The sequence below is a fragment of the Arachis hypogaea genome, chromosome 16 (assembly GCF_003086295.3).
Source record: "Arachis hypogaea cultivar Tifrunner chromosome 16, arahy.Tifrunner.gnm2.J5K5, whole genome shotgun sequence".
In the NCBI taxonomy this organism is placed as follows: Eukaryota; Viridiplantae; Streptophyta; class Magnoliopsida; order Fabales; family Fabaceae; genus Arachis; species Arachis hypogaea.
In genome coordinates this window covers 150,606,077-150,621,694 of record NC_092051.1, presented here as the reverse complement: position 1 = coordinate 150,621,694, position 15,618 = coordinate 150,606,077, and the positions used below count along the sequence as shown (strand labels likewise).

The 15,618-nt window shown below is 32.5% G+C and overlaps 2 protein-coding genes across 2 annotated transcripts; one reads left to right on the top strand and one right to left on the bottom strand.

Moving 5' to 3' along the window:
- The first annotated feature begins 1,507 nt into the window (after positions 1–1,507).
- LOC140180427 (DEAD-box ATP-dependent RNA helicase 38-like) lies at positions 1,508–4,502 on the top strand. The gene is made up of 8 exons (XM_072221550.1): positions 1,508–1,761; positions 1,856–2,149; positions 2,332–2,559; positions 2,758–2,823; positions 3,193–3,597; positions 3,689–3,812; positions 4,056–4,141; positions 4,278–4,502. The coding sequence occupies exons 1-8, from the start codon at positions 1,618–1,620 to the stop codon at positions 4,341–4,343; spliced, it is 1,413 nt and encodes a 470-aa protein (XP_072077651.1). The 5' UTR covers positions 1,508–1,617; the 3' UTR covers positions 4,344–4,502.
- Positions 4,503–12,890: 8,388 nt separating this feature from the next.
- Positions 12,891–15,450, bottom strand: LOC140179736 (protein BRASSINAZOLE-RESISTANT 1-like). Its single transcript, XM_072219465.1, has 2 exons — positions 14,747–15,450; positions 12,891–14,114 (listed from the first exon to the last, which is right to left on the bottom strand). The coding sequence occupies exons 1-2, from the start codon at positions 14,984–14,986 to the stop codon at positions 13,407–13,409; spliced, it is 948 nt and encodes a 315-aa protein (XP_072075566.1). The 5' UTR covers positions 14,987–15,450; the 3' UTR covers positions 12,891–13,406.
- Between the last annotated feature and the right edge of the window lie 168 nt (positions 15,451–15,618).

The following is a 15,618-nucleotide window of genomic DNA, read 5'->3' as shown; positions in this document are numbered from 1 at the left end:
CTTACCAACTAAGTAGGTATAATCGTACCTAAGAATATTGAGAGCGTCAAAATTCACAAAAAATTAAATTCATATCGTGAGATACTTAATGATCTGGAAGTCTGTGCACATCAGTACGTTGGTTTAAATTAACCACATACTCATGATATGTAGTCTTGAAGTTACCCTCGTTGAGTCAAATACCAAAATATCTTATTTGGTAAGATATTCATTCCTTTAGCAAATTTACGAATCGACACAAGAGCCCTCTTAAACCGAGGCGTATATTTTTCCTCTTTAGAATTGATAAACAAAAATCAAAGAATGATTAGACGGGAATAAACAAATAAATTTAAAATATAAATAATATAAATTTAAAATAAAATAAAAAGATATTAGTAGAAAACTCACGCCTTCATCGAGCCAAACGTATGGCAATGAAGAATTTCCGTAACTTGGTAGCATCCATAACCGTATCACTCGTATACATATATACAAATTATCGATTGTAGGTTTGATTTATGCGATTTTGTGAATAGCAGCTATTGGAATAAGTAGAGAAATTTTAGATTTTGAATGTATATAAAGAAAGGGTTTAATATACTTTAAATTGTAGTGCTACACATATTTCATAATTTATACTTTTATAGTTGACTCATAGCTAAAATTTTTTAAATTTGATTGACTTTAATTTAAACTTAAATTAAATTTGCAGATAAAGTAAATAAATATATTAATAATTTTTAAAATCCTAAATTAACGTAAATATATTTATATTTAGCTGCAATTTTTGAAAAAAGTCTATTATAATTTAAAAAATTGTGCTAAAAAGAATTAACAAATTAAAAAAATAGTGTTAAAATTTAAAATATAACAATTTAAGTAAAACAATTTAAAATTTAAAAAGTAACAACTTAAGTAAAACAATTTAAAATTGAGCTCTCTATTTATATTTGTATTTGTATTTGCATTTATATTTGTATTTGTATTTATATTTATATTTGTATTACTATAAAGATAAAGATAAAAATAAAGATAAAGATATAAAAAAAATTCTGTTAAATTTAAAAGTAATAAGTATTAATATTAATAGATATGTACCAACAAATTTTTATAATATCTGGCCGACGTATAGGGCGGGTTTTACACTTTTTTTAGTGCTTGTTTGGGCGCCATTAAATCAATAAAATAAGATTTTTTTAATGAAATTCATTTTTTAGTGTGTTTAACAAATTTTTAATAGTAAAAGTAAAAGTACTAGAAAAATAAAAGATATTTTTTGTGAGAAGCTACAATTTATATTTTTTTCTAAAAGATCTTTTTTCTATAAAAAAGGATATTTTTTACGTTATAAATAAATAAAAAAATACTTTTATTTTATTCTACCTAAACATAATTGATAAATAAAAAAAATTTTTTAAATAAAATATTTAAACATAAAATCACTTTTATTTTTGTAAAAAATCTTTAAAAAAATCATTAAAAAAAGATTTTTTTTAAAAATAACGTACAAGCTCTTATTTTAAGAAGAATTAGTCCATATTTTATGAAGTTTTTTATCAAGGCTGCTCAGTCTGTTTTTTGTTCTCTCTCACTCTTCCACTCTCAGTCCACTTTCTCTATTCTCTCTACGCAACCATGGCTGAAACCGCCGTCACCGACGCCGATAAAACAATCACCACCACCACATTGCCGTCGCTCAACATCGACGAATTATCGATCGACGAAAACAAGAAACCTCCGAAGCTATTAGACGATCCGGAAGACTCCAATATCCAAGCGGTTCGATCTCTTTTCTCCAATCACGACTTCTCCATCTCGCGATTTCTCAACAGCTAGGGTTTACACTTTTTAAACTTTTGTTGATTCGGTGCAGGTTAGTTCTGACGACACGCCGTACACCTCGGCGGCGACGTTCGAGGAATTGAACTTGTCGGCGGAGCTTTTGAAAGGACTCTACGTTGAGATGAAGTTCCAGAAACCGAGCAAGATCCAAGCTATAAGCTTGCCGATGATCTTGAATCCGCCGCACCGTGATTTGATCGCTCAGGCTCACAACGGTTCCGGCAAGACCACGTGCTTTGTTTTAGGGATGCTTAGTCGTGTGGATCCTTCGACGCAAGCTACTCAAGCTCTCTGCATTTGTCCAACGAGGGAGCTTGCTATTCAGGTATACTTTTTGATAGAGATAAGAAAAATATCGCTTTCTTAAAAAGGGTAGAAAATTAATTCGTCTCAACCCTGAGGATGTATTTTTTCAGAGAAGTTTATCCAGACAGTTTAGTAATAGACTTAACAAAAAAGTGTATCTACTTGAAGTGTGAAGTGATTGGTTTTTTCTGTGTGTCTTAGAACACTGAAGTTCTCCGGAAGATGGGGAAGCACACAGGGATTAGCTCGCACTGTGCCGTTCCGACGGATAGCAGGGATTCAATTCCAATTCAAAAAGGGGAGAAAATTAAGGCTCAGGTGGTTATTGGGACTCCTGGCACTATCAAGAAGTGGATTTCATTCAAGAAATTGGAGGTGACCAAATTGACGATTCTTGTCTTTGATGAGGCTGATCAAATGCTTGCTGAGGTAAGTTTTGCATTCTGATGAAATGTAATGCGATTGCTTTTAGTTAGGATTTAAAGTTTCATTGTAGTTTAGAATTGTAACTTGAAGTTGTGATGCTTCTCCGCTTATGTGGAGGATATAGAGGGTGAGAGCACTAGTAAATCACTTGACTCTATGAACTGTGAATTTCCTAAACAACTATGAACTGTGTTGTTGCAGGATGGTTTTAAGGATGATTCCTTGAGGATAATGAAAGAAATAGAAAAATCCAATTCTAGCTGCCAGGTTTGTTGAACTGCCTCTCTTATAGTCTGCATGCATGTATGCAAAGTTCAATCCATTCGAGAATTCTTCTCTAGATATAAAGATGAAACGTATATCCTAATTGATTGCTTTAATTAGGTTGCAAGTTGTGTTGAAGGAAAATATAATTGTTCCTTGATATTTTAGAAACTTCTTATTTGTGCAGCTGAACAATTGCATCTACTTAAATGTACTGTGCCATTGCATCTTCACGTTAATGATCTGAATCATTGCATCATTACTTGAATTGATTTATTGGCCTAGATGTAATTTCTATGCATTTAGTTCAAATATTTGGGTATACTTGTGTGAGGTGTTGATATGTATATTTTTGTTTCTTTTAATCTCCAGGTTCTTCTATTTTCTGCCACATTCAATGACATTGTCAAGAACTTTGTTGAGAGGACAGTTAAAAAGGACCATAATAAACTTTTTGTTAAGAAAGAAGAGCTTTCTTTAGACGCTGTCAAGCAATATAAAGTGCAGTGCACTGATGAGTTGTCGAAGATTGAGGTGATAAAAGATTACATATTCGAGTTAGGAGAAAATGTGGGCCAAACCATCATATTCGTGCGCACGAGACAGAGTGCAAAAATGCTGCACAAGTCACTTGTCAATATGGGTTACGAGGTGACTTCGATACAAGGTGCTCTTGACCATGAAGAGAGAGACAAAATTGTCAAAGAGTTCAGAGATGGTTTGACTCAAGTTCTTATATCGACGGATGTTCTTGCTCGAGGCTTTGATCAGCAACAGGTGCTGAATTTGTTCAATTTTCTCTCCTCCTTTTCCTTTCTTTTGTGTGTAGTTTCTTTTCAAAGTAATGACATCCTACAATTTTATTTAGGTCAATTTGGTTATCAACTATGATCTCCCAATAAAACATACTGCGGAGTATACACGGGAATTTGAGCCTGATTATGAGGTGTACTTGCACAGAGTTGGTAGGGCTGGTCGATTTGGCCGCAAGGGTAAGTTCTTGTTCAGTGTAATGTACTAATACATCTTTACTTTCCACTCCTAAACATATAGACTCTTAGTTGGACTTGTAACTTATTATGAACTTTGTTAGGCCACAGAATTTCTTAACATACAACTTTTAGTTTTTATGCTTTCATTCCAAAGGAAACTAATTCCAGATTTTGTTGTTCATATTTTGTATGATATTTTCAGTGATAATGCAAAATAGTAATTTGTTTCATTTGATCGTACAGGGGCTGTGTTTAACCTAATACATGATGAAAAAGATGAAAGGCTGATGTCAAAGATCGAGAACCATTTTGGCACCCGTGTATCAGAGGTATGTTATATCATGATGGTTTAACCTAATACATATTTGAATCCGCAGAATTTGATTATGGCTTAGTATGCTTGTGGAAAGAGTCATTGAACATACCCATCTTCAATAACTCGTGTTTCATGTCAATGAAATGCAGGTACGAGAAAAAAGTGTCGAAGACTATAAAGCTGCACTTAAGGAAGCCGGTCTACTACAAGCATAGTTGTCAGAACTGAATCGGTGATCGAACCGGTTAGGTCATTGGGTCATTGGATCCACCGGTTGAACTGATTGACCCGGTCCTTTGTAAATAAAAAACAAAATATAGTAAAAAATTTAAAATTAAAATTTAAAATACATATTTTTACTAACATTTTAAAAATATCTAGTTATTTTAAAATAATATGAAACAGGAAATAAGTATTTATTTAATTTTACTCTATCATAAATATTTTTATTTTATTTTTATATTAAAATAACTATTACTTTCGAATTTCAATAATTTATTAATTAGTTTATATCTATTATACTATTATATATTACATATTACAAGTATTTATTGAAAAATAATATTAATAGATATTATATAATTATAAAAAAATAAGTGAGTTTATAATTATTGTTAAATAAAAATATAATTAATTTAAGAATAAATGAGTTTATAATTAAAATTAAAATAAATTAAATAAAAACAAATTATTTGTTGAAATATATATATATATATATATATATATATATATATATATATATATTAATTTGCATATATATTAATAACAAGCTTAATAGTGTGGTGGTTGAAAAATTGGGTACCAAAAAATGAGCCTTATAATGTGGGTTCTGTACCCGGCCAACAAAAATGTGAAAACACATGACTATAGACAAAAATTAGTAAAATCCAGAGAAAAAGAGTCTTGGATTGTTTTGGTTTTTTTTTGTTTTTTTGTTTTATTTAGATAAAGATAGTAGATAATCAAATTTACAATATATGATTTTAAAGGAAAGAAAAATCCAATTTACAAGCAAGAGGGAAAAAATTAAAAAGAAAAAGAAGAGGAAAATGCCTTCTATGATACCTCTTCTGTCCGAAACTCTTTTCTTTTTTTAATGGTCTTGTAATGTTTTTTTTTTTTTTTTACAAAATTCTAATATTTCTATTAGTATTCATGAACACTAACATATCTTATAAACACTACAAGAAAAACACTAATTTAGGTATACTTAAAAGTGTAGTCGAAAGTAAAAAAAAAAATGATGTCTTAGGTAAAGGCTATGCTTTTCGGACTATAGAGACGCTTTATTGAAAGATGCCTATTATGCCGTTTTCTATTCTCAAAGGCTACGCTTTTTTGTACTTTTTTTGTACCAAAAGCTATATTTTTGGTGTTTGAAAATAGGGTGCGCTTTTTAAGTGATGCTGTTTAGAACCAAAGGCTACGCTTTTTAGCTTTCATGCTTACCCTACTACACTTATCCCTTTGAGCTTTCATGCTTACCAGAATAGGCTACACTTATCCTTGCTACTACACTTATCCAGAATAGGCTACACTTATCCTTGCTACTGCATCACTTTTAAAGTGTAGCCACATTGTATACCATAGCTACTCTATATAAGTGTAATCTTATATCCCTCATTTTTTTATTTTAAATTTGTGTATATATATAATATTTTAATAATTTTTTGTACAATTTAATATTTAGTAATATAATTACATATATAATTTTGTATTTTTAATTAAATTAGTTAAATATTATAAAATAAAAATAAATATATTATAGTACTAAATAATTTTTTTTAATAATAAAAATGATCTTTTAACAAAATATATTTATAATGAACCAAAAGTATTGGAATGAACATAATTTTAAATATTCATACATCTCACACTAAATTAAGCATACCCATATCAAAATATACATGAGACTATTTAGAGTTTACTATTAATAAACTATAAAAAAACTAAAATATTATAACCTACATAAGTATCTTTTAATAAACAACTTAATCTTCATCAGCATCTTCAAAATTATCCTACATAATTATATAGAAAAATAATTAAATAAATATTTATAATGATATAGTGCCAAAATTAAACAAAGGATATGAAAATAACTACATTGATTCGCAATTATAAAATAAAAAATCAGAATAATTAATTAACGAGGAAAAACTTCAGATATTAAACGATTACGATAAGCTCCTCAAACTCAAAAGATAAGAAATAATAATGGCTGAATCAAAGTAACTGTAGATAAAAGTTGCAACTAAACAAAAGAGAGATTCCATGGCCCTTTATTTAGTCTAAACAATAAGAAAAACATTATCAAGGAAGATAAATATTATGAAAAAAAGGTTATAATTTAGAACTAGATTCCAGCACATTAAATATTATGGATATGAGAATTATCGAAGGAAGATAAGTAATAAAGGCAAGAAAAGACCAGATTAATAGAAGAATCTCATACCCAATAGACCTACCAAAAGTGGTATATCATCATCATTGATGCAAAATACATGTATAAAAGATGAATTATTGACAGGCACTATATCATCATCATTGATACAAAATACATGTATAAATCAAGCACTAAATATAGAAAGCATCTGTCTTGCACAAGATGCCAAAGAATGTTTCTGGTAGCAGCTTTCTTAGAATATGCAGGTTGCACACCAAACTCTAATTCAGAATCACATACTGCATGGCAATTTGACTCTCTCTTTTTAAGAAAAAATACAGCTTTGTTCTGATTCACAAGAACCTAGACAATATTTAGGAACATTTACAAAGAAATTCAGTTAAATAAAATATAGAAATATAACCACCGAAAGCTCACAGGTCACCAGTTGTATGCAAGAGAGGTGTGCTTGTAATGCCATGAAAACGTTTTCATGCATAGAGGGCTGCTTTTTAAGAAAAGAAACAAGAACATGACTTGCAAAATTTTGGTGAGTATCATTTGCATGAGGACAAAAACTAGGTAGCAATCCCCATAGTTCATGGGCTCGAGTCAACAGATCTTCACTAATTTGTGTCTTCTTCACTGGAAAAAATGTTGAAAAGCTTGCTCAAGAACTTGATATTAGTGGTTATGTCATAGAATAGGAATTGCATACATACCAGCAAAGGGTAAGATATATGAAGTGAGAACAACAAACCATTGAGATAAATTAGTACTTTCAACTATGCTTGCCCCTCCCTCCCCTTCTTCCATTTTTTTTTTTAAGAAAATGGGAAAAAAATGTTAGTCACTTTTTACAAACTCAAATTAGATTATCTCAAGAAACTTCTCTGATGTGTGATGTGAAAGCTGATGTCAATTTTTTCAATGAAGCACTTTGTCTAAAGTGAACTAACATTGTACTCTTACCATTAATTTATGCCAACACTGCTACTTCGTTATTTCAAAATTTTAATATCTTCTACGTCCATAAGAATTCAAGTATTTACATTAACTATGCATTAATTATTTCAATTCTTTAACATCTCCTACATAGCTTTCATAATGACAAAATGTTCATAAGAGTCCAAATAATTGCATCAACTAGGAATTAGAGAACCAAATATATGCCACGCTTGAAGACGTTTGGCTCAATTACTATGGAAAGCAATTCATACAAATAATCTAGTTCCAATTCATCACATTTTGTGCCAACAAATTTTGCACTACAAGAAATTAGTAAGTATACAGTTACAGTTATTAACTAAATCAAACATAAATATTAGGTTAACTCATGGAATCCGGTAAAAGGCATCTTCTTTACACAAAGGAAAAGTATATAGAACCAACTAATAATCAGCCAAGAATGGAACAACATAATTAATTATAATTAGTTTTATTAATTTATAATTTAATTTGTTTTTTAAATTATTGTTGACCACGTTCAAAACATGAGGGAAGATATATTTATAATCAGCCAAGAATCACGGAACAGATGCTTTGATCATTCATTAGTTGGTTCCACATAGAAATCATATCCAAAATCATCAAATTTATTAGAAAAAGAAACATCCGTGTGCCTATCAGTAGCAATATCCGGTTAAAGTCACGGTGCCTCTGGTTTACTAGTTGGCTGATTCTTGACTTATATAGAGTTAGTTCCCTGTTGTTACACAAATATTCTGCACAAATCTCTCAAAACATATCGATCAGAAATTATACTAGACAGAACAACTACATCAAAGCACATCACCTCGGAACTTTATCTACTGGCATACCATGCACATGTACAAATTCTTTCGACACAAAATGCACAGGGACAGATGTAAGTAAAACACACATAATCAATAAAATTCGCTTATTCGGTCACAAGTTGCTCTATCTTCGCCAGTTAATACTAGTTTGGCTCTGACATCTATCTTCTTCGACGAGTACCACGAGAAAAAGCTCTCCGGCATCTTTTTGCAATCTCAATGGCGATTCTCCATCGGTTTTCCACTTTTCCTCTTCTCACGGCGGATCGGAGACAACGCTATGTGAATGCCGATACTTGCTATAATGATCGGTGTTCTCCCAAACCCAGATAATTCTAACTCATGTAATACCTCAGCATCCATGAATGATGTGGTAACATCTATTTTTTTTTCTTATTTTTCTAACATAAAAAAGCTATTTCCCCCAAATTCCAGTTTAAAATGTTTACGGTAATTATTAGTCTTTTTATCATGTTTAACACACAGTAACTCAAAGTCAAAGCATCTTTATAAAAGCCAAGTGTTCACATTTAATTAGAAACTTTTTTGTAGTCACCATAGCCATGGTAAAATTATAGGTACCACAGAACCGTCAGAACGCACCTTTTACAATGAGCCAAACTGCATACAACTTGAAGTCATCTTCTAAATTTTCTATGTCCTTTTTTTGAAAAAAAAAAATCATGATTAAGTCAAGTATTTGCATGGTTTTGTGTCAACCGTGTTTGGTTTCATAACTACAGAATGTGTGTGGTCTACTATCAACCCAGTAGAGATAGATGGCGTAGGTTCTGAAATAGTTATATAGGTGTTATATTTTTAATTATACATGAAAATTAAGTATGAGGTTGTATTTAATTTTGGTGACAGGTTATTTGATGCCATTTTTGTACTAAAAGATACCAAGAGGAATTTGATTTGAAGGGAAACAATATGTCGCTATATTCATTAGTTCAATCCTGCTAGCAAATTGTTCAAGGGTTTACATTTATGTGAATGAAGCACGTATGTCTCTTTATCTGTTAGTCAATAGCTTGTTAACCAAGCTTCTCAGTTAATAGTCCAACTGTCAAGTGAGTTAAAATTGGTTGGATGGTTTAAGTAGTTCTAAGTGTATATAAACTTGGTTGGTAATATAAGTTGAGGGTTCATATGTTTTCTGGTGAGATTTATATTTATAATAAGTATCAAAACAATGTTATGACATAATTGAGTGGTCTATGAAATTTAGTTATAACTTAAAAGTAATATTCTCTAGGTAATAGCACATATATACAACGTGCAAATATTGTAGTAGTATTAGTTAAGGTAAATACAATTGACAAAATACAACTTCATCTTCTGTCTTCATGTATTATATTAGTAGCTAATTATTTAAGTCCTAGCATTCTAGTGAGTAACATTATTTATCATAGACCATAGTGTATCTTGAAAGTAATATTAAGGTAGCGATATCCTATTTAAATTTTAAAGAGCTAAAGTAGTAAATAAGATTTCTCTCTTTCTCCCTCTAAATGAGCATTTTTAAGAATCAGGATTCCATACCTTGGAAATAAAAATTACTTTCGATTTAATTTATATTTATTGGACTAATTAAGTAAGACATGGTGTTCTATAATTTTTACCTTCTATTACTTGTCTTTGCTTATATTTAAATTGTACAATTTTTTTATGATTAAATAAAATTTGAATCACTAGGTTAAATATAAACATTATAATTTGATAATATTATATAAATTTTATAAATGGATGTTATTCTATTTAGTTGAATATTGCACTAGTTTTTTACACTATCATAAATGGTTTGTTTATTTATTTCTCAATTCTCATAGTCCCTTGAAATTTGAACAGCTATATTAAGTACTCCAAATAATTGGAATAGATGATTTTTGTCACGCAGATGAGTATATCGACCCTATCTAGCCCTTATCTATTTTTTAAAAGACAACATATATCCCTTATGAATTACCAAAAAAAAAATTATATCCCTTATGAAAAAAGGAATGCTCTGGTCTCCCAATATTATTATTATTTTGAAATAATACAACTGTTTTGTTAAATTCATCAAATAATATCAAAAATTAATTTTGTAAAAGTTTTATTTATAATTTGTAAAATTTTTAATCTTTTATTAAAATTATATCCAAATATCTATAAAATTATATGAAAATACTTTATTTTCCATAAAAGAACCAATCCAATCCAAATACTTTAGTTTCCGTCTAAAGAACAAAAAGAAAAACATTATTTCTTTCACTTTATGTTATATAGGTGGTAAGGTTTGAGATTACACTGAAGCATACTTAGCTCCATTCTGGTCGATCTCCAAGCCTTATTCTTCGCATATCTGTATATAAAATGCTAGGCTAGTATCTCTTTTTTTTTCCTGTCTAGATTATTTTCATTCTCGTTGTACTTTCAGTAGGTTTGTAATCCTTGAGATTATTGACCCTTGAGGCCTTAGCTGGGTTCCTCGTTAATCTTTAGGGGTAAGATTAACGATAAGGCAATCTAGCATTAAAAGTGCAAATTCTACCTTGGTTACAATGATACCTTTAACATATGCTTTCTTTCGCCGCGCGGTCGGGTCGTCGGGTGTACTATCGGCCTTGTTGGTTACAAATTTTAATTTTATTATTTTTGGACAGAAGGGGAAAACATTATAACTGGTCCAAACTCCAAAGGACCAAAACTAAGCCGAACCACTTTATTTATAGCTCACACCAATTCACTCATTGTCCTCATTGATTTCACATTTTGCAATCTAGCATTTAAAGTGCAACTTGGAAGATGGAGAACAACAATTTTAAATCCTTTGCTCGTTTCCTAATAAAGATATTTCTTAGCTGAAATTAACGCTGCACAACGAATAACACTATTTTATTATTCAATCTACTTTTTATAGATATTATTTATGAAAATTGATCCTCTCCATTTTTTTTTCCAATGGAGAGAATAAAATGTAATTTCTCACTTTTAATTCTATAAGTGGGACCAGAAATAAATAAGACAGAGAGCAATGAAGGGTAAGATTAAACCCTGGATACCATCCAATTTTTTTTTCCACCGGAGAAAATCCACCCCTATTATTTACTTAAACGTAGACTAGTCGTAAGCTAAAAATCTTCTGAAATTTAAAGGATTGGACGATAAGGCAGAAACAACAGAGAGAAAACAAATAAAACCTATTGACAGCAATAATCCGATACAAAAATACTAGCCTGACATTCCTACCTATGCGAATAATCTTAAAACTAACAGTAAAATGCAATGCTAAAGATCTAAGAGGAACACTTTTGGACCCCCACTGAACCACTTAAACAATAAGGAGGTTCTGTTCTTCGAAACTTTCATTCTTCATTTAATCATTTTGATTCATTGGCTGCACCAAAAGGTAAAGGTGAACAAACTAGTGCATTATTTACACTTTGAATTAAGCCCAGGTGTATTTGTCAGAGTAAAGGAATGGTAGGATTTCAAGAGCAATTATGAGTTAATTTTACATCCTTAAAAGTATCTTACACCCGGAACCACAACTCAAACACACCTTAAGGTGCTTGTGCTTGGAGAGGAATGTTCAAGACTAAAACCCAAGTAATCGAGTTGATGCTTCCTAAGCTGAAGCTCACTGAGCCCTTAGCTCTAAACAATAAGGTCAATCAATGACTCATAGCTTAGTAAACTGAAAAATAGCTCCTATCGAGCCACTCACCTCCGGGAATGTTTCAAGAAATGCTTTTACAACCACCTACTACTCATATCTAATTAAGCATACAGATATCTGTTTCATCCATAACAACCAGCCCAAGATTATTAAGCAAATCAAATTTCAATACTTGAGAAAGAAGTAGATGTACCTTTTCATCTTTATTGTTTACCAATTCCGAACAATACAGAACCACTTCTTGATATCCATTATAGATCTTTGATGCTGTCACAACTCTTAATTTATCTTGAGGATCTTCACCCTCTGGTCGTTACAGTGAACAGACATTCAACAACTTCTGCATATGATACTTACCAAAAGGATTCATCAGCAGTTCCATAAAATGAGCAGTGATCACATCAAATATGACTAGAAATTTTCTGGTATAGCCTCATCAAACATCTTTACGCAAACTACAGCCATGCTGAGATTTAGCTACTAAATTTACATGCCTTTGATATTTGTGTAGGAATCATACTGGGGTAGCAAATGGGGGAACTTTTGAGGCAGTCAAACAAAGAAGCAAATGACCACTTTTCCCATTCAACCATGAAAGTACCAAAAATAATATAAATCATTACTGAAACTCTCCATGAGACAGAGAATTCACAAATGCCCAAGGAAAAAACCATATTCCCTTATTAGAAGCATGAAAGTACCAAAAACCTCACATTTCTTTATGTAAAAACCCAACACCTGCAAAATTCATCATGTATTATACAGTCCACCAACCCAAAAACTAAATCTAAGAGTTTTACATAGCTTCAGCCATTGTTACTTATAACACCACTTAATATGTGTAATCACTGTTCATACCATGTAGGGGTCTCTTTGTTGTATTCAGTCAACAAGATAGAAAAACAAAATAGACAACTTTTCACTTTGAGCTGATGAGCTCACTGCAAATTTTCTTAGTAAAAATAAACAAATAGAATCACATGAATCATTGATACATAATTAAAAAAGAAGAATAATATAATTTAAAGGTATGACATCAACAAATAATCTGAATTTGAGTGACAATAACCTTGACAGAACCTGAAATTTTTAATCCAAACCATCAACTGCGTCTAAAACTAATGCCTGCAGAGGCGTTCTGAAAGATTGATGCCTTAATAACTAAATGGAGGAGGTGAAATCATAATATCTATGTTTTACCAAGGCATGGAAAGACATGAACCATGAACCCTTTTTTACTAAAAAGCATGCCCATAATATCCAATATAATTCAGTTTCCAATAAATAAGTTATGCTACTTGCACCAGCATAGCTGGATGAGGTAACTGTTACTTGACCATTAGCACTGAGTTGGATGAACAACCAATCACCAAAGGCAATCTTGTAGTCTCATTCTTACATAATCCATATGAGGTAACAACACACTAGCAGCTTAGCTCCGTGCTTTTCCGCTTCCAAGTGTAAGCTCCAAATCATCCAATCCTACCTCATGAATTTTTTCTCCGACCCAAGGCTTTACCTGTGGCTGTACCCCAAACTCTTCTGCGGAACTTATCCTCAGCCCTTGGATTGCTTTATCAGGCACATAGTGCTGAGCCGCTACAGGGTTAACAAGATTGAAGGTTGGAGATGTTGGCATCGCCGATGCAGAGGGTCCAAATGCTTGGAATTTCAGCCACTGGCCAGACTCAATGGTGGAGGAAGTATCCGACTCGTCACATTCCGGGATAGTTGCCGGGGTGTAAAATTGTCTGTGTGTGGGGCTAGCGGGGGCTGAAGCTGCAAAGAAAGGATAACTAAAAGACGACATGGATTCTTTTGCAATAGCTTCCCATGTGGGAATCGGTTTAGGATTTCTTGAAGTTGGCGATGAGAGTGGTGGTGTCACAGGGGCACTATTTGATATCCTTAGAGGAGGGAGGGATGCAGGAATAGCATTACGAAGGTATGGAATGAGGTTCGATGTGTTCTCTCCGTCCAAACGGAAAGGGCTCGGGAAAGAGGAGGAAGTAGGACTGACTTGGTAGGAAGGAATTGGACTTGGAAAAGATGAAGACAGAGGACTAGGATTCTGTGAAGAGAAAGGTGTGTTTCTGGAGGAAGTGCCTGCACCATTATTGGCCAGCGGTGGCTTGCAGCCCTATTCATTACAATCAAAACCAAACACATCAAATTAGTAACAATCAATGACATAGCTCACCATAAAATGATTAAGCAAATTCTATAATCATAGCACAGAAATTCTTGTACAATTTGGCCTCAAATTTGTTTCCTCATTGGGAAAACCAACAGAGAAGACTATTACTACTGCCGATCACATGCAACTTCTTCAAATTCAGTAACATCGAAAGAGAATCAGACAAATGTTAGCAAGTATAACAAATCACTTCTGTTTCTTTCCCGAAAAGCGTAATCGTAATTAGTAAGGCTTCTTTTTACTTTTATTATTTTCCTCTACAAATTCTTTAAAATAGAAAGCATCAAAATAAATAAATGTTTGAATCAACCAGTCGCTAAATCCTAATGCATCAATAAAAATCACAGAGAGATAACAGATCCAATATCCTAACGCTCCGAGAAACTCGCAGTCACAGTACAAACACTCGAATCGGAGCTAGAAACAAGCTCGATCGAACTTAAAATTAGTCTATCCTTTTTCTATTTTCCAATCGCAGATTCCGATCAAACAGTGAAGATCAAGATGCAAAATAAACAAAATCAAAGCGAGATCTGCGAAACAGTTTCAAATTCTCTTCGATTCAGTGATTTTACCTTGCGATACGTGGTTCCGTCTTCTTCAACGGCCCAACCAGCTTCAGCACAGAGAGCTTTAAGCACCTCGTTGTTATCACAGTGTTTCGGCAAGTTATAGTTCCCCTGAGCTCGCAAACCAGCGTAGATCTTGGCCGCTATAGCTCTCCTCCTCCTCTCTCTCCTCCGATTGTTCTCCCTCTCACGCCACGACGGCTTCCTCCGGCTAGTCGCCGCCGATGTAGCACCGTCGGAAGCCATATAATATAAATACCTCCGGCGGAGAAAGCGTGCAACTAACTAACTCTGAGGTTGCTGCGTTTGCGTGAGTATGAGTGAGTGTGTGTGTGTGGTGCGTCGTAGGGGATTTAAACCCCTCTAAGAAGGTGAAGAGTGTTGTTGTTATGTGTGTGAGTGTGACTGTGGTTTGTTACTTTTTTGTTTTTCAGTTATTCGGTTTTCACGAGTCACGAGGAATGTGCTTGTTTCTTCATCTTGCTATAGCTGGTTATGGTTGTGGTGATGGTGGTGGTTTTACTATGGGGTATGTGTGAATAAGAAGTAGTAGTAGTAGTAGTAGAAGAAGAAGAGAAGAAGCATGAAGAATCTCATAAAGCTGAAATTGAGAGAGAATGGGGGTGGGGGTGCGTGTTAGTGTGCGTGCTGTCACACTGAGAATCATGAGCTCGTTTCATCATCTTGCACGTACTCTCTCCCTGTCTCTCGTTTTTTTTTAAAAAAAAAATAAATAAATATCAGTGAATTAATTGGCAAAGTTAAGAAAATGGAATTAAGATTTAATTTTTATGCAATGTGCTTGTTGTAAGTTTGATAGAAGGATTTAATCAGATGTTATTATTTTCTTAGGAAATAATTAATTTTTATCTACGATG

Coding starts and splice junctions, on each gene's coding strand:
- LOC140180427 (XM_072221550.1), top strand. CDS start 1,618: ATGGCTGAAACCGCCGTCACCGACGCCGATAAAACAATCACCACCACC. Junction 2,824..3,192: donor AATCCAATTCTAGCTGCCAG/GTTTGTTGAACT, acceptor TTTAATCTCCAG/GTTCTTCTATTTTCTGCCAC. Junction 3,598..3,688: donor GAGGCTTTGATCAGCAACAG/GTGCTGAATTTG, acceptor AATTTTATTTAG/GTCAATTTGGTTATCAACTA.
- LOC140179736 (XM_072219465.1), bottom strand. CDS start 14,986: ATGGCTTCCGACGGTGCTACATCGGCGGCGACTAGCCGGAGGAAGCCG. Junction 14,115..14,746: donor ACGGAACCACGTATCGCAAG/GTAAAATCACTG, acceptor TGTAATGAATAG/GGCTGCAAGCCACCGCTGGC.